This window comes from Drosophila suzukii (genome assembly GCF_043229965.1).
Source record: "Drosophila suzukii chromosome Y unlocalized genomic scaffold, CBGP_Dsuzu_IsoJpt1.0 scf_Y1, whole genome shotgun sequence".
NCBI lineage: Eukaryota > Metazoa > Arthropoda > Insecta > Diptera > Drosophilidae > Drosophila > Drosophila suzukii.
The window spans coordinates 159,582-178,398 of NW_027255895.1; the positions used below are offsets into that span (position 1 = coordinate 159,582).

General features: G+C 48.1%; 2 protein-coding genes and 1 long non-coding RNA gene across 3 annotated transcripts; all 3 read left to right on the forward strand.

Moving 5' to 3' along the window:
* Nucleotides 1-11,880: 11,880 nt before the first annotated feature.
* LOC139353924 (glycerol-3-phosphate dehydrogenase [NAD(+)], cytoplasmic-like) lies at nt 11,881-13,490 on the forward strand. Its single transcript, XM_070998134.1, has 6 exons — nt 11,881-12,376; nt 12,599-12,787; nt 12,843-13,026; nt 13,092-13,245; nt 13,306-13,398; nt 13,460-13,490. Exons 1-6 carry the CDS (start codon nt 12,179-12,181, stop codon nt 13,488-13,490), a joined length of 849 nt encoding a protein of 282 aa, XP_070854235.1. The 5' UTR covers nt 11,881-12,178.
* Nucleotides 13,491-14,087: 597 nt separating this feature from the next.
* LOC139353898 (uncharacterized) lies at nt 14,088-14,957 on the forward strand. Its single transcript, XR_011605006.1, has 2 exons — nt 14,088-14,437; nt 14,480-14,957. It is a non-coding gene; the product is annotated as an uncharacterized lncRNA (long non-coding RNA).
* A 1,740-nt stretch (nt 14,958-16,697) lies between these two features.
* LOC139353912 (glycerol-3-phosphate dehydrogenase [NAD(+)], cytoplasmic-like) lies at nt 16,698-18,246 on the forward strand. The gene is made up of 5 exons (XM_070998125.1): nt 16,698-17,205; nt 17,428-17,616; nt 17,672-17,855; nt 17,921-18,074; nt 18,135-18,246. Exons 1-5 carry the CDS (start codon nt 17,008-17,010, stop codon nt 18,229-18,231), a joined length of 822 nt encoding a protein of 273 aa, XP_070854226.1. The 5' UTR covers nt 16,698-17,007; the 3' UTR covers nt 18,232-18,246.
* Nucleotides 18,247-18,817: the final 571 nt, after the last annotated feature.

Below are 18,817 nucleotides of genomic sequence, written 5' to 3' on the forward strand. Positions count from 1 at the left end.
GCGAAAGAGTAATCTCCTACTCAAGCCGAACACTGAACGGCGCGGAAAAGAACTACTCGACAACGGAGAAGGAGTGCTTGGCGATCGTCTGGGCGATCCGGAAGCTCAGGCCATATCTGGAAGGTTACCACTTTAAGGTAGTAACCGACCACATGGCCCTGAAGTGGCTCAACAGCATCGAAAGCCCTTCAGGAAGGATCGCCAGATGGGCCCTGGAACTACAACAGTACGACTTTGAGATAGCGTACAGAAAGGGCCAGCTAAACGTGGTGGCCGACGCATTATCAAGACAACCACTACCAGAGACGCTACGTGGAGTAAAAGAGGCATCGGCAACAATAACCTCAGGAGAGTGCAGCTGGATCAAGGACATGGGCGAAAAGGTAAGGACCCAACCGCAGAAGTACCCGGACTATGTTATGGATGGTGAGACACTGTACAGAAACATACCTCACCGGGCAGGCAGTGAAGACGTCGCGTCATGGAAGATGTGCGTCCCGAAGTCGCTACGAGAAACAGTGTTGAGGGAAAACCATGACGCACCGTCCGCGGGACACGTAGGAAGCCGAAGGACAATTGCACGGTTGGCAGCCCGATACTACTGGCCAGGCATGCATAGAGACGCCCGAGCCCACGTACGAAAATGCGAGATTTGCATGCGGTTTAAGCCCAATCAGATGCAGGCGACTGGGAAGATGTTGACCCAAGTGCCGGAGGAACCATGGGCCACGGTATGTGCAGACTTCGTTGGACCCCTACCAAGATCTAAGCACGGGAACCAAATGCTGCTGGTCATGATAGACAGGTTTTCGAAATGGACGGAACTGGTGCCCCTACGCAGTGCGACAGCAGAGTCGCTCAAGAAGGCGTTTAGGGAGCGCATAATCGCAAGGTACGGGGTCCCGAAGGTGGTCATAACGGACAACGGAGTGCAGTTTACAAGCCGTATCTTCAAGAGTTTTCTGGCCGAGATGGGTATAAGACAACAGTTCACTGCACCATACACACCACAAGAAAATCCGACCGAACGAGCGAACAGAACGGTCAAGACCATGATTGCGCAGTTCGCAGGGCAGGACCAGAGAAACTGGGACGAGAAGTGGCCGGAGATTATGCTAGCAGTGAACACGAGCACATCGGAATCCACTGGCCATACACCGGCGTTTCTTACCCAGGGAAGGGAACCACGTCTACCCAGCAGCCTATATGATAAGGAAACCCTAGGCACTGGACGAGCTACGGAGACCCCTGAAGAAAATACCAACAAACTAAAAGAGGTATTCGAGATCGTGCGGCGAAATATGGAAAAGGCGTCCCAGGACCAAGCCAGACACTACAATCTGAGAAGGAGGCAATGGTCACCAGCGGTGTCCAAAGCGGCCGAAGGATTCGCTGCAAAACTGGCCCCGAGGTACGATGGCCCTTACCAGGTTGTAGATTTCGTCTCTCCAGTGATCTGCAAAATTCGCCACACCCAGTCGAAGAAAGAAAGGACAGTTCACGTTGGCGAGCTCAAGCAACAAGTAAACGAGCAGACAGCAGAAACATCAGATGTCTAACAACGGGTACGAGGCGGCAGGATTAGGCGTCAGGCCGAAGCGAGAGTCATCCATACGCCACACGGAAAGGACAATCAGGATAGAACAAGGACATGGATAAGGATCACACGTTGATCCAGACTGCGAGGCCACAGGATTAGGCGTCAGGCCGAAGCGAGAGTCATCCACACGCCACGCAGAAAGGTCAACCATAAGGGTAGGGCACAAGGACGTGGATAGGGATGGATGGTGATCCCGACCGCAAGGCAACAGGATTCGGCGTCGGGCAGTTGCCAGAGTCATCCGCGATAACGCCAGGCGGAAGGGACACTTACAAAACGGCACAAGGATACGGGTAACATAGAAGAGAGTATGCGCGGAAGGAGACAAGCAACACAAGACGCGCAGTCCAGACATACACCGCAGCATCCGGAGATTCTATACGGAATGCGCCGGACGAGCTCGTCTAGTTGTTACCCGAGGAAAAGGGGAGGACGGTGCAGAATCAGATCTACACCGTAGCCAGCTGGTCACAAAAAAAAAAAAAAAACAGAAACACGCACCACACCAACAGTTGACTAAAAACAAGAAAAGGAACGGGGCATGCATGGGCCGCACCAGCCTGAAATTTAAAGGGGGCTTAATGCAGGAAGCAGAAAAACATCATAAATACTTACCGGCTGTCCTGGTTGCGAAGCGAATGCGAAGTCCTCTCCGCAACCGCTCTCAAAAGCTGCCAATGTGGAGTCAGATGCTGCCAACAGAGGACGAGTGAAGGGCGAGAGAGGACGAAAGGATGAGATGAAAAGGAGTGAAGGAAATGCAAAAGAAACTTAACTATGAATTTCATAGTATGAAAGTTGCAAAATCACCACGAGCCAGGGAAGGGGGCGCCTCGATAGGCGATCGATTGGCACTGGACGATAGTGCGATCGATGGGCACACGACAATGGAAATATCGGCCAAGGTGGAAATATCGCAAACGAGCAGGTGGCAACGCCGCACCGTCGGTATCGATATGCGAACAAATATCGATCACGCACGAATGGTGTGACCAGGCGGAGGAAACATGGAAAGGAGTGAGACGCAGCAATGAGCAGCGAGCTGGGGATCGATAGCCCAGGAGTATCGATGTCCCAGTGGGAACACAGGAAATATCGGCGCGGGAGATTTAAAGTTGCTACGATGCTTGCGATGACCCCCGCTGTAGAAACTCAAGGGAGTTAAGAGCGTCGAGGGAGCATCGAGGGAGCAACGAGGGAGCGCCGCGGGAATCGCAAGGACTCAAAGGCTAGGATAAGCAAGAAAACGCCGGAGAGTAGGAACCAGTCTTAAATGTTTCCCGAACTAAGGGGGGAATGTGAGGAGTTGAATAACTCCCCACAAATAGAAGCAGCAGCAGATGGCCGGCCGCTTACCAGATACGCGGCGAATTCGCGTAGTAACGGCGCGGCGGGGAGAACGAGAGAGTTTGGAGACCAAGGGTGGAGATCAAGAGAGTTTGGAGACCAACGAAGGAGAGCGAGAGAGTTTGGAGACCAATGAAGGAGAGCGAGAGAGATTGGAGACCAAGGATGGAGAGCGAGAGAGTTTGGAGACCAATGAAGGAGAGCGAGAGAGATTGGAGACCAAGGATGGAGATCGAGAGAGAATGGAGACTTCGCGGGCAGAGCAAGAGTGCCGTATGCAGAAGGGGAAAACGGAACTCCACTGGACTTTGGACTCTCCCGTGAACTTTGGACCGGGAGAGGAAGTGCCACATCTCGGCAGTGGAGCGGCACACAGGCGTGCCACAAGCGGCACGGGAATCAGCGGAACGGCAGCAGTGGGCGGAACATCTATTGGAAGCGGTACATAAAGGACAAGTGGGTCATCCAGGAGGCACGAACTTTGGACCCAGAGTGGAGAGATCCAGCGGGCCGTGCGCAAAAGGGAAATAACGGTGCTTGGAGGCCCTATATAAGGCCGCAGAGCGCTGGCAGCTGGATCAGTCGATCAAGAGGAGTCAAGCCTTCAAGATCAGTCAAAGTACCAAGTGAACAATCAGTCAAGCAAGTAATCTACGAGGGAGCTACAACCAAGCGAGTCGTCGGAAGCAGCGCCGTGGGAAGCATAGAAGGAGCAAGATCGCCACGTCGAGACGTTCGGGATTAGGACACCAGGAATCTCCGAATTGAGACACAGGTGGCTGAGTTCTGAAAGGCATCACACGGCTAAGTCAAGGCGTTTGTTTCTAACTTTGTCACGACCACACCCTGGCGAGTCGCCCGGCGAGTCTGTCAGAGACAAGCAAAAGAGTCCTACGACGAAGAGCCGTCAGCTTGGGGAGGAAAGTTGTCTGCGACCCAGCGTACCTTGCCCGACCAAGCAGGACCTGGCGTGACGGACGAGCGGTAGATCGATTTGTGGTTTCGAAAGGCGTCAGCCTGGAGAGCCCTGCGATTACCGGCGAAGTTCCCGAGCAGCGACCGCCCAGCTCCCCGAGCGCCAGAACAACGAGATACTAGTCAATAGACAGCGCAGAGGACATCGATAGCAACGCCAGCAGACATTTCCGGCAGCCACGTTACCATCGCCGCGCGGAGCTCATTGGGGAGCGCAGGAGCGTCGCGGACGTCACGCATTAGGGTGAAGCCGGGTGGAACGTTCGTCTGCGCTAGGCGTAAAGCGAAGTGAACCGCTAGACAGCCTCCGTGCGGCAGCCTTGACTGTCAGCGCGAACTGAGCAAGAACCTAGCGGGACCGTCCGGGACAGAGCAAGGGATAGGTATTGCCTCGAAAGGCGTCAGCCTGGAGAGCAAGGCTTTTTCACCCTAGTCTGAGAACGGTGACGCTTCCCTAAGCCCACAAGGCCGAACTCTCTGCGGGTCTAAGGCGCTACAAGCGACCCCGAGGCAACGCGTCAGCAAGCAAGCCGAGGCGGCCACTACGAGCGTCCCGAGACCCAGGATCCAGAGGAGGACGAGTCAACGCGTCGAGAAGCCAGAAGGAGGAGCACCAGCAGCCGGCGGAACCAGAACAAGGAGATACAGAAACCAGCATAGCCACACACCCGCTGTACCAATACCACGAGAATAAATTTCACTGTTACCATTTGAACACTTTGTTTTCTCACTGATCTACGGGCAGTCACGTCATATAAATTTGGTGGGACGAACACACAATCTTCTGAGCTAGCCGCACGAATCTCGTAGCGAGCAGACATACAAAATCAGTTCGTTACAGTATCTCTGCTTTATTGGCTTGTCGTCCTTCATTTTGATCTGGTGTTCTGCCATATTCGATGTTCCCGACATTGTGCTGAAGTCTGCCAGCTCTGTTTCAGGGAACGCTGTAGTATCGTCCAACTCGTTTACTTGTTGAACGACTGCTACTGATAGCTTTTCCTCGAGCCATCCATTGTGTCGGTTCCTGGCTGGTATTATTATTTCGTGTCCAGCACACCTTATCTCGGTTCCGACTTGTTTCAGGAAGTTCCATCCCAACACTAATGGATCCACTACCCCGGGTAAAATCAACAGGCTCATGGTCACTTGTTTGTTGCCGAATTTGACCTCCACCTCGAGCTGCGCATTAATTCCGCCGCACCTTCCATCTGCCAACCTAACTTGCCGTCTCGTCCTTGTAATCTTTCCTAGAGCAGCAATATTGTCCGCCAATTCTTCGCTAACGAAGCTTGCCGTTGCTCCGGTGTCGATTGTGGCTTTGTAGCTTTTCCCACCAATCATCACAGCTGCGGACAACTGCTGCTCCTCCTCGATTAGCTCGCCCGTTAGTTTGGAGAGGTGGCATTGTGCGATCCCCGCTCGCCTCTCTGCGGCTGAGATCGCTGGCCATTTCCCGATCGTTGGCAGCAATCGACGCTCCTAACACCCACCTTGCCGCATATCCAGCAAAACAGCAGCCGCTGGTTACGACATCCTCTAGCCCAGTGTCCGTTCCCACCGCATTTCCGACAGGCCTCCTGCGGGTCTGTGATATGGGTGGCATCTTGTGGCCTCTGTGTGTTGCTTGGTGGCCTCCACAAGGTATTGTTTGGCTGTCTCTGTTGCTGTGGGGGTGGTGCCCAATGGCCTCCGCGTGGCGCGTCTGTTGCCTGCTGTCGTCTGGCTTGGTGTGGTGGTGACCATTGGTCGTTTCCTCGTGTGTCCTGGTTATCTTCCTCCTCACATCTCCTGCATGTCACCTGTGTTGGTGACGCCGACTTTGTCTTTGAGAACTTGTTCTCCTGTGCGAAGACTTCCCGTTCCTTTTCAAGTTCTTCGTACTCATCGGCTAGGATCATTAGCGTGTCCAGGTCCGACATTTTGTATGCTCTTAAGAACATTCGTAGGCTCGGGGTGCAGTTCTCTTTAATGACCCTTAACGTCTCTTTCGTAGAATAGTTAAGTGGCCTCACCATCGTCTGCATGTCGATCATGTAGTCCTTGAACGACTCGCTGAAGCCTTGCTTCCTTTGCCGGACCTGGTCCGCCAGCCTGGTGAAGAAGTCTCTTGGCAGGAAATATGTGTGGAAGCTTTCAATGAATTCTGCCCATGTTCTCCATTGCTTATTGTTGGCGATGAAACATTTCAAGGCCCTTCCTTTTAGCAACTCCGGCATCGCTCGAGGGATCATATCAAGCTCCAAACCGTACGTGTTGGCGGACCATTCTACCTGCTCCAGGAACTCGAATGGTTTTTCCGCCCCGTCGAACCTGAACGACCATTCGCGGACGTGCTTAGCGACCTTTGCATAGTCCGACTGGCTTGGTCTCGGGATCAGCGCTGCTGCTTTCTTTTCTTGGCTTGATTCTCTCCTGTGGGCCTCTTTCTGTATGTTGTCAGCGCTCAGGCTTGCCACCAGGTTGTCCCCTTCAGCGTTCGTTAACGTAATGCTTGGGCCGGCTCTGTCGTAGTATGTCGCCTCTAGCTCGGCCCAGATGTCGACGAGTTGTGGATCGTTCTCTGTTTCGGAGTAGTATTCCGATAGTGCCTTCCTCATGTCGTCTAGCCTGCCCTCCAGGGCGACGTTGAGCCTCTGTGCGACATGGGCGAAATCTTCCTTCTTGAGGCGGTAAATCCACTTTTTTCCCATTTTTACTGTGCTGTTCTCACTGTTGGGACAATCACGTTGGGCGCCAGATGTAACGAACTGATTTTGTATGTCTGCTCGCTACGAGATTCGTGCGGCTAGCTCAGAAGATTGTGCGTTCGTCCCACCAAATTTATATGACGTGATTGCCCGTAGATCAGTGAGAAAACAAAGTGTTCTAATGGTAACAGTGGGATTTATTCTCGTGGTATTAGTACAGCGGGTGTGTGGCTGGGCTGGCTTCGGTATCTCTTTTCTCTGGTTCCGCCGGCTGCTGGCGCTCCTCCTTCTGGCTCCTCGACGCGTTGACTCGTCCTCCTCTGGATCCTGGGCCTCGGGACGCTCGTAGTGGCCGCCTCTGCTTGCTTGCCGACGCGTTGCCTCGGGGTCGCTTGTTGCGCCTTAGACCCGCAGAGAGTTCGCCCTTGTGGGCTTAGGGAAGCGTCACCGTTCTCAGACTAGGGTGAACAAGCCTTGCTCTCCAGGCTGACGCCTTTCGAGGCAATACCTGTCCCTTGCTCTGTCCCGGACGGTCCCGCTAGGTTCTTGCTCAGTTCGCGCTGACAGTCAAGGCTGCCGCCCGGAGGCTGTCTAGCGGTTCACTTCGCTTTACGCCTAGCGCAGACGAACGTTCCACCCGGCTTCACCCTAATGCGTGACGTCCGCGACGCTCCTGCGCTCCCCAATAAGCTCCGCGCGGCGATGGTAACGTGGCTGCCGGAAATGTCTGCCGGCGTCGCTGTCGATGTCCTCTGCGCTGTCTTCTGACCAGTATCTCGTTGTTCTGGCGCTCGGGGAGCTGGGCGGTCGCTGCTCGGGAACTTCGCCGGTAATCGCAGGGCTCTCCAGGCTGCCGCCTCTTGAAACCGCAAATCGATCTACCGCTCGTCCGTCACGCCAGGTCCTGCTTGGTCGGGCAAGGTACGCTGGGTCGCAGACAACTTTCCTCCCCAAGCTGACGGCTCTTCGTCGTAGGACTCTTTTGTTTGTCTCTGACAGACCCGCCGGGCGACTCGCCAGGGTGTGGTCGTGACAAAGTTAGAAAACAAACGCCTTGACTTAGCCGCGTGATGCCTTTCAGAACTCAGCCACCTGTGTCTCAATTCGGAGATTCCTGATGTCCTAATCCCGAACGTCTCGACGTGGCGATCTTGCTCCTTGTATGCTTCCCACGGCGCTGCTTTCGACGACTCGCTTGGTTGTAGCTCCCTCGTAGATTATTTGCTTGACTGACTGTTTACTTTAATTGATCTTGAAGGTTTGACTCCTCGTGATCGACTGATCCAGCTGCCAGCGCTCTGCGGCCTTATATAGGGCCTCCAAGCACCGTTATTTCCCTTTTGCGCACGGCCCGCTGGATCTCTCCACTCTGGGTCCAAAGTTCGTGCCTCCTGGATGACCCACTTGTCCTTTATGTACCGCTTCCAATAGATGTTCCGCCCACTGCTGCCGTTCCGCTGATTCCCGTGCCGCTTGTGGCACGCCTGTGTGCCGCTCCACTGCCGAGATGTGGCACTTCCTCTCCCGGTCCAAAGTTCACGGGAGAGTCCAAAGTCCAGTGGAGTTCCGTTATCCCCTTCTGCATACGGCACTCTTGCTCTGCCCGCGAAGTCTCCATTCTCTCTCGATCTCCATCCTTGGTCTCCAATCTCTCTCGCTCTCCTTCATTGGTCTCCAAACTCTCTCGCTCTCCATCCTTGGTCTCCAATCTCTCTCGCTCTCCTTCATTGGTCTCCAATTTCTCTCGCTCTCCTTCGTTGGTCTCCAAACTCTCTCGATCTCCACCCTTGGTCTCCAAACTCTCTCGTTCTCCCCGCCGCGCCGTTACTACGCGAGTTCGCCGCGTACCTGGTAAGCGGCCGGCCATCTGCTGCTGGTTCTATTTGTGGGGAGTTGTTCAACTCCTCACATTTAGAACCAGCAGCAGATGGCCGGCCCCACGTTGGGCGCCAGATGTAACGAACTGATTTTGTATGTCTGCTCGCTACGAGATTCGTGCGGCTAGCTTAGAAGATTGTGCGTTCGTCCCACCAAATTTATATGACGTGATTGCCCGTAGATCAGTGAGAAAACAAAGTGTTCAAATGGTAACAGTGGGATTTATTCTCGTGGTATTAGTACAGCGGGTGTGTGGCTGGGCTGGCTTCGGTATCTCTTGGCTCTGGTTCCGCCGGCTGCTGGCGCTCCTCCTTCTGGCTCCTCGACGCGTTGACTCGTCCTCCTCTGGATCCTGGGCCTCGGGACGCTCGTAGTGGCCGCCTCTGCTTGCTTGCCGACGCGTTGCCTCGGGGTCGCTTGTTGCGCCTTAGACCCGCAGAGAGTTCGGCCTTGTGGGCTTAGGGAAGCGTCACCGTTCTCAGACTAGAGTGAACAAGCCTTGCTCTCCAGGCTGACGCCTTTCGAGGCAATACCTGTCCCTTGCTCTGTCCCGGACGGTCCCGCTAGGTTCTTGCTCAGTTCGCGCTGACAGTCAAGGCTGCCGCCCGGAGGCTGTCTAGCGGTTCACTTCGCTTTACGCCTAGCGCAGACGAACGTTCCACCCGGCTTCACCCTAATGCGTGACGTCCGCGACGCTCCTGCGCTCCCCAATGAGCTCCGCGCGGCGATGGTAACGTGGCTGCCGGAAATGTCTGCTGGCGTCGCTGTCGATGTCCTCTGCGCTGTCTTCTGACCAGTATCTCGTTGTTCTGGCGCTCGGGGAGCTGGGCGGTCGCTGCTCGGGAACTTCGCCGGTAATCGCAGGGCTCTCCAGGCTGCCGCCTCTTGAAACCGCAAATCGATCTACCGCTCGTCCGTCACGCCAGGTCCTGCTTGGTCGGGCAAGGTACGCTGGGTCGCAGACAACTTTCCTCCCCAAGCTGACGGCTCTTCGTCGTAGGACTCTTTTGCTTGTCTCTGACAGACCCGCCGGGCGACTCGCCAGGGTGTGGTCGTGACAAAGTTAGAAAACAAACGCCTTGACTTAGCCGCGTGATGCCTTTCAGAACTCAGCCACCTGTGTCTCAATTCGGAGATTCCTGATGTCCTAATCCCGAACGTCTCGACGTGGCGATCTTGCTCCTTGTATGCTTCCCACGGCGCTGCTTCCGACGACTCGCTTGGTTGTAGCTCCCTCGTAGATTATTTGCTTGACTTACTGTTTAATTTAATTGATCTTGAAGGTTTGACTCCTCGTGATCGACTGATCCAGCTGCCAGCGCTCTGCGGCCTTATATAGGGCCTCCAAGCACCGTTATTTCCCTTTTGCGCACGGCCCGCTGGATCTCTCCACTCTGGGTCCAAAGTTCGTGCCTCCTGGATGACCCACTTGTCCTTTATGTACCGCTTCCAATAGATGTTCCGCCCACTGCTGCCGTTCCGCTGATTCCCGTGCCGCTTGTGGCACGCCTGTGTGCCGCTCCACTGCCGAGATGTGGCACTTCCTCTCCCGGTCCAAAGTTAACGGGAGAGTCCAAAGTCCAGTGGAGTTCCGTTATCCCCTTCTGCATACGGCACTCTTGCTCTGCCCGCGAAGTCTCCATTCTCTCTCGATCTCCATCCTTGGTCTCCAATCTCTCTCGCTCTCCTTCATTGGTCTCCAAACTCTCTCGCTCTCCATCCTTGGTCTCCAATCTCTCTCGCTCTCCTTCATTGGTCTCCAAACTCTCTCGATCTCCACCCTTGGTCTCCAAACTCTCTCGTTCTCCCCGCCGCGCCGTTAATACGCGAGTTCGCCGCGTATCTGGTAAGCGGCCGGCCATCTGCTGCTGGTTCTATTTGTGGGGAGTTGTTCAACTCCTCACAATGTATGTAAATTATTTATTAATAAATTTAAAAATGATTGAAACAGGTTGAGGAAAACAGATTACTAGGAAAAGATACAATGCAATATATCAAAAGATTATATCCATGAAATCATTTTCTTCATTATTCATGCATACATTATTTTTCGGAGAGCAGCAAAATTAATGCACGTTCAGTCCAAAGGCATTTCAATTTATTTGGAATTAATTTTTTGTGCGTGTGTAAAACAGGGCAAATGTTTTCCATTTCAATTGGTTTATTAGTTCATTTCAGATGTGCAGTTTAGGCAAGCTTATAGCAAATATTCAGCTTACGTGTTGGGCGCGTGCAGGTGCAAAATAGTTGGCCAGGTGGGTAAAAATGAAATGGAAATCCCCGGAACGAAATCAAACTGTCCGCTTCGCTATGACTACGGTTAAACAAATATATGCCTGGGGTCCCGGCAAACAGAAAAAGCTATGGAAATTTGCATACCAGGTGGGTTGGACCAGGACCGGGAAAACTCCACTTATTTGCCCATTTCTTGTGGCATTTTTCAGTGGGTGGTGGGCTGCGTTTCCTGGTTTTTCCGATGCTTCCCTTCGCCTTTGACGATAATTACACGGTAAATTTGGCAAAATGTGACGTCAAACAGCAAACAAGACGCCAGTGAAGACCCAAAACAAGTTGCACGTATCTATAAGCAATGTATCTGTGCATCCCCACACCCATACATTTGCCGGCAGGAACACAGATACCATGTTCAGCTACAAATTCCACAGATACACCTTTATACAGAGGCAGTGGCGCAGGCACTTCAAAAAATAAATAACATTTTGGTACGTTACACACGTCTCGGCTTATGCAAACGTATCTGCAACTTGTTCCCTCTCTATCTATCTCTCTCTACCCCCATATGGCCGTCTCTCTCTGGCAAAAGAATGCTTCATTTCATAACCACCCACTTGGCAAACAGAAAACACACAGGACATACACACAGGACGACTGACGAGAGGCCCTCGGAATGGTGTTGTTTGTAGATTCGGTTGTTCTTGCTGCCTCTTGTTTGCCCCCAAATTGAACAAATACCTAAAACAATCCTCGCTAGAACAGATATCACTGGGATGGTACGGGAAGCCCAAAATAAGGTATCTGAAACTGTAAGATATTGCTTTTTTAATTTAATAATGAAGGAAAAACCATTCTTAAACGAAACTTAACCAAGGACCGAATAAAAAAGGTATTTTAGCAAAATGATCTATTTTGAAAAGTCTACTAAGATTTGTATTTTTAAAAGTCAATTACAATTTCAGTATGGAAATAAGCAATACGTTATTGCAAATAAGTGTTATTTTGAGACCCTCCTTTTTAGTTTGACCAGTCCTAATAAAAAATTCATAAATATGGCTTTTAATTTCGACAAATTTAAAATGAAAACTATTAGTTTATAATAATAAAACATATTTCTCTTCTACACCTTGACTTGCTTGTCACTTTTGTTTTTTAGACTTTGTCAGCTAAAACAAAACATAAAATCGGCAATCTCTGGATTCGGACCAAATATTATGCACGCGTATTTGGTGAAAATTTTCAGTTATAAGAAATAAATTTGTTGCAGAAATCGGAAGAAAGTGAGCGTCGGAAGACAGGGGTTGCGGGATCTCGGATTTGTTTTTGGCCATGGATCAGCTGTCGATCAACCAGGTGTTTATCCGCCGTTCGGACGGCCGAGTCCACTTGGCGGGGATTATCAAACTGGAGGGCGGTGCCAGTAATCTGGTGACGGTGGAGTGGTCCGAAGGACATGCTGTGCGGGGCAAGGAGCTGCCCTTGGAATGCTAGGAATGTGGGCCGGAATGTGATGAATTCGCAGACACTTGACGAAAAGGTGCCCATGTACGTCTACGAGGAAATTGTCGACGGTCGCAAGCTCACCGAAATCATCAACACCACCCACATGAATGCCAAGTACATGCCGAACTTTGAACTGCCGCCAAATATTGTGGGTGTATTATGATTGATTGACAATATGTTCAGTCATTCAACAATCATAGCGCTTTCCTATAAATTGTATATTTTAACTTGGATTTTTAAAGACTTTTTTGTATATTTATACAGTTTTCCTTTGGCTATTTTAGATAGTTTAAGAGCCATTATTTAAAGCTTTCAATATTTTCTTACGTTGACCTCTAATCTTTTTCCTTTTATCATATTAATTATATAGATTCCATGTTCCGTCCTGGTGGGCTGTAATTTGCCCTACGAGCTGGCGCATGATCACTTTGCCGAGGGCACAGTGGGCTGTCGAGATCAGAAGTATTATCGAGTGCTGCACGACATATTTAAGTCACCCACTTTCCGTGTGGTGGTTACCGAGGATGCCGATTGTGTGGAGATCTGTTCCACTTTGAGAGTGAGTTTCTGCATTAATAATTATAATTTCAACAATACCCTCTTCCTTTTTTCAGAACATAATAGCCTTTGCGGCTGGTTGTTCAGATGGCATGGAGTTGAATGAAAACACAAAGGGTGGAATCATTCGGAGGGGATTTTTGGAGATGCTTCAGTTTGTGGATGTTTTTTACCCAGGCTGCCGCATGGGAACCTTTTTTGAGTCCTGTGGAATATCCGATTTGGTCACTAGTTGTTATGGTAACTAATTGCTATAAACTATTAATATAAATACTTATATTTTAATAAATATATTTGTCTTATAGCTAATCGCAACCGCAAGTTGGCCGAGGCCTTTGTAAAGACAGGAAAACCTCTCAGTGAGCTGGAGCACATCCTTATACCAGGACATGAACCATTGGGTCCAGTGACAGGTGAACTTGTTCACCATATGCTTAAAAAGAAGGGCTTGGAGGATAAGTTAGTGTGATATAAAGATGAGCACCACCAAAGGCTATAATAAACTTGATTTCCCCGCAGATTTCCTCTCTTCACATTTGTTTACAGGATCTGCACTGGGGATTATCCCCTGCACCGCCTGGTGGAAACTCTGATTAAGGCACGCGAGGATATGTAAGATGGAACTTCCTGGAACCCCTTGCTGATCTAGTACTAATAATTAATCTCCCTGCAGCTTTCACCCGCTCCATACGTTCCAGCTTTGAGGGTCTTCGTTTAATGTGTAATATTATTTAAATAAAACCAGAACAACTGCAACCAAGCAACCCAGAAATTTGCATTCTTTCTTTAACCGTTTAGCCGACAAAATGGAGCACACGAGTTGGGGCTTTGTCTGGGGATATACACGAGTATATGGGTGTATATATGGTATTTGCCAGGACGCTCAGCTCGGTGTTCAAACAAAGCCCCTCCACATTTGTATTGTGCGTCTTTTCTTGCTGCAGTTCAAGTATTCCTTTGCGGAGAGAGTGCACTCCATTGAATGCACCAACGCTCCCAGCACATCGAAAAACAACGAAAATCACTTCAGTCGGGGATCCGGATCCAGATGAATGGAAAAGAAAGCCGCCCCGCTTTCCATCTCATTGTTTTCCATGGCCCAACTATAAATTTATGTGTGTTTCTCGGTGTCCGGTAGTTGTTTTTCTTTTATTTTTTAGCATTGTATTGCGGCTGAAGTGCTTTCCAATCGGAATTGAGGAAATGGGAGCAACCACTGGAGGACTCATCGAGATCAGGGGTTCACTGAACTATACGTCAAACAGCTCTATATGTCAACACGTCTTTGTAAGGCAGTAATCAGTCAGTCAACGAAAGATCTCATAGCAGAAACATCTAAAATATATCTAAAAAATTTCTCCTGAAAAAAAATATATTTTCAAAATGCCAAATGTCATCAATACAATGGATCCACTTTCAGGAAAACCAGCCAGGAATTACGTGATCTTAACTGTGGCGCTGCTATCACTTGTGTTTATGACGATTTATTTCCAAAATGCTGTATTCATCGCACATCGTGAGACATCAGGATTCTGGAAATTGGTAAAGAAGATTACTGACTATTTAGGGGAGCCTGAAAAGCCCAAAGTGGTGCCCAACTATTATCAAAGAATGTTGAACTATGTGATGCGCTAATTATCTATTGAAATCAGTAGGGATCCTTACTTTCATTCCTAAATTTGACAATTTCAAGATTCAGATTCCGGGATCCGAAAGCTTAAATTTTTACTTTAATACAATGTGATACTATCTGAAGACCTGAGAAGTCAGATAGATCCTCCTATGGATACACAGTACACCTCAACACCAAGACGAAGACACCCAAACAAGATGTTTTACCACTTCTGGAAGTCAAGAACCCCCATCTGTATTTTAATATAATCTCAAACAATCTGAAGTCCTAAGAAATCATTTGGGTCTTCACAAACATTACATGCAAACATCAGTTCACTGAAAACCAAGGAAAGGAACTAACCTTCATTTTCTTACTACCAAGAAACATGGATAATAACTAATACACAAGGTGGAGCGGATAATCTTTGTCTATATGTTGAAAGAATCTGGAACCCTAATCATCCCAAGAAACAATTGCAACTCTACCACTATCACGTGCAAATGTTATCGTCGCCTGGCAACCTTTCAATCTTTTAATAAATGATTTATGCAATTCATTTAGTTTTCGGCTTTGCGATTTCGTGTGAATTTTTTCAAGCATAATTAAATCAAAGCAACAAAGGCGGTAATCAGCGGGCGGGGGTATGATTGCATCCGGATTATGTAAACGGATTAGTTCAAATGTCGAAATTGTCCAATTTGATTACATTAGCAAACAGCGTTTAATCCATGCCGAATGACAATTATTGTGTATGATTGCACTCTGTGATAGGCTGTTTTTTTAATGCATCGCTGTGTGTAACAATATGTATGTAAATTATTTATTAATAAATTTAAAAATGATTGAAACAGGTCGAGGAAAACAGATTACTAGGAAAAGATACAATGCAATATATCAAAAGATTATATCCATGAAATCATTTTCTTCATTATTCATGCATACATTATTTTTCGGAGAGCAGCAAAATTAATGCACGTTCAGTCCAAAGGCTTTTCAATTTATTTGGAATTAATTTTTTGTGCATGTGTAAAACAGGGCAAATGTTTTCCATTTCAATTGGTTTATTAGTTCATTTCAGATGTGCAGTTTAGGCAAGCTTATAGCAAATATTCAGCTTACGTGTTGGGCGCGTGCAGGTGCAAAATAGTTGGCCAGGTGGGTAAAAATGAAATGGAAATCCCCGGAACGAAATCAAACTGTCCGGTTCGCTCTGACTACGGTTAAACAAATATATGCCTGGGGTCCCGGGCAAACAGAAAAAGCTATGGAAATTTGCATACCAGGTGGGTTGGACCAGGACCGGGAAAACTCCACTTATTTGCCCATTTCTTGTGGCATTTTTCAGTGGGTGGTGGGCTGCGTTTCCTGGTTTTTCCGATGCTTCCCTTGGCCTTTGACGGTAATTAATTAATTTGGCAAAATGTGACGTCAAACAGCCAACAAGACGCCAGTGAAGACCCAAAACAAGTTGCACGTATCTATAAGCAATCTGTGCTATATCTATCTGTGCATCCCCACACCCATACATTTGCCGGCAGGAACACAGATACCATGTTCAGCTACAAATTCCACAGATACACCTTTATACAGAGGCAGTGGCGCAGGCACTTCAAAAATAAATAACAATTTGGTACGTTACACACGTCTCGGCTTATGCAAACGTATCTGCAACTTGTTCCCTCTCTATCTATCTCTCTCTACCCCCATATGGCCGTCTCTCTCTGGCAAAAGAATGCTTCATTTCATAACCACCCACTTGGCAAACAGAAAACACACATGACATACACACAGGACGACTGACGAGAGGCCCTCGGAATGGTGTTGTTTGTTGATTCGGTTGTTCTTGCTGCCTCTTGTTTGCCCCCAAATTGAACAAATACCTAAAACAATCCTCGCTAGAACAGATATCACTGGGATGGTACGGGAAAGCCCAAAATAAGGTATCTGAAACTGTAAGATATTGCTTTTTTAATTTAATAATGAAGGAAAAACCATTCTTAAACGAAACTTAACCAAGGACCGAATAAAAAAGGTATTTTAGCAAAATGATCTATTTTGAAAAGTCTACTGAGATTTGTATTTTTAAAAGTCAAATAAAACTTTTTACAATTTCAGTATGGAAATAAGCAATACGTAATTGCAAATAAGTGTTATTTTGAGACCCTCCTTTTTAGTTTGACCAGTCCTAATAAAAAATTCATAAATATGGCTTTTAATTTCAACAAATTTAAAATGAAAACTATTAGTTTATAATAATAAAACATATTTCTTTTCTACACCTTGACTTGCTTGTCACTTTTGTTTTTTAGACTTTGTCAGCTAAAACAAAACATAAAATCGGCAATCTCTGGATTCGGCCCAAATATTATGCACGCGTATTTGGTGAAAATTTTCAGTTATAAGAAATAAATTTGTTGCAGAAATCGGAAGAAAGTGAGCGTCGGAAGACAGGGGTTGCGGGATCTCGGATTTGTTTTTTACCATGGATCAGCTGTCGATCAACCAGGTGTTTATCCGCCGTTCGGACGGCCGAGTCCACTTGGCGGGGATTATCAAACTGGAGGGCGGTGCCAGTAATCTGGTGACTGTGGAGTGGTCCGAAGGACATGCTGTGCGGGGCAAGGAGCTGCCCTTGGAATGCTAGGAATGTGGGCCGGAATGTGATGAATTCGCAGACACTTGACGAAAAGGTGCCCATGTACGTCTACGAGGAAATTGTCGACGGTCGCAAGCTCACCGAAATCATCAACACCACCCACATGAATGCCAAGTACATGCCGAACTTTGAACTGCCGCCAAATATTGTGGGTGTATTATGATTGATTGACAATATGTTCAGTCATTCAACAATCATAGCGCTTTCCTATAAATTGTATATTTTAACTTGGATTTTTAAAGACTTTTTTGTATATTTATACAGTTTTCCTTTGGCTATTTTAGATAGTTTAAGAGCCATTATTTAAAGCTTTCAATATTTTCTTACGTTGACCTCTAATCTTTTTCCTTTTATCATATTAATTATATAGATTCCATGTTCCGTCCTGGTGGGCTGTAATTTGCCCTACGAGCTGGCGCATGATCACTTTGCCGAGGGCACAGTGGGCTGTCGAGATCAGAAGTATTATCGAGTGCTGCACGACATATTTAAGTCACCCACTTTCCGTGTGGTGGTTACCGAGGATGCCGATTGTGTGGAGATCTGTTCCACTTTGAGAGTGAGTTTCTGCATTAATAATTATAATTTCAACAATACCCTCTTCCTTTTTTCAGAACATAATAGCCTTTGCGGCTGGTTGTTCAGATGGCATGGAGTTGAATGAAAACACAAAGGGTGGAATCATTCGGAGGGGATTTTTGGAGATGCTTCAGTTTGTGGATGTTTTTTACCCAGGCTGCCGCATGGGAACCTTTTTTGAGTCCTGTGGAATATCCGATTTGGTCACTAGTTGTTATGGTAACTAATTGCTATAAACTATTAATATAAATACTTATATTTTAATAAATATATTTGTCTTATAGCTAATCGCAACCGCAAGTTGGCCGAGGCCTTTGTAAAGACAGGAAAACCTCTCAGTGAGCTGGAGCACATCCTTATACCAGGACATGAACCATTGGGTCCAGTGACAGCTGAACTTGTTCACCATATGCTTAAAAAGAAGGGCTTGGAGGATAAGTTAGTGTGATATAAAGATGAGCACCACCAAATGCTATAATAAACTTGATTTCCCCGCAGATTTCCTCTCTTCACATGTGTTTACAGGATCTGCACTGGGGATTATCCCCTGCACCGCCTGGTGGAAACTCTGATTAAGGCACGCGAGGATATGTAAGATGGAACTTCCTGGAACCCCTTGCTGATCTAGTACTAATAATTAATCTCCCTGCAGCTTTCACCCGCTCCATACGTCCCAGCTTTGAGGGTCTTCGTATAATGTGTAATATTATTTAAATAAAACCAGAACAACTGCAACCAAACAACACAGAAATTTGCGTTCTTTCTTTAACCGTTTAGCCGACAAAATGGAGCACACGAGTTGGGGCTTTGTCTGGGGATATACACGAGTATATGGGTGTATATATGGTATTTGCCAGGACGCTCAGCTCGGTGTTCAAACAAAGCCCCTCCACATTTGTATTGTGCGTCTTTTCTTGCTGCAGTTCAAGTATTCCTTTGCGGAGAGAGTGCACTCCATTGAATGCACCAACGCTCCCAGCACATCGAAAAACAACGAAAATCACTTCAGTCGGGGATCCGGATCCGGATGAATGGAAAAGAAAGCCGCCCCGCTTTCCATCTCATTGTTTTCCATGGCCCAACTATAAATTTATGTGTGTTTCACGGTGTCCGGTAGTTGTTTTTCTTTTATTTTTTAGCGTTGTATTGCGGCTGAAGTGCTTTCCAATCGGAATTGAGGA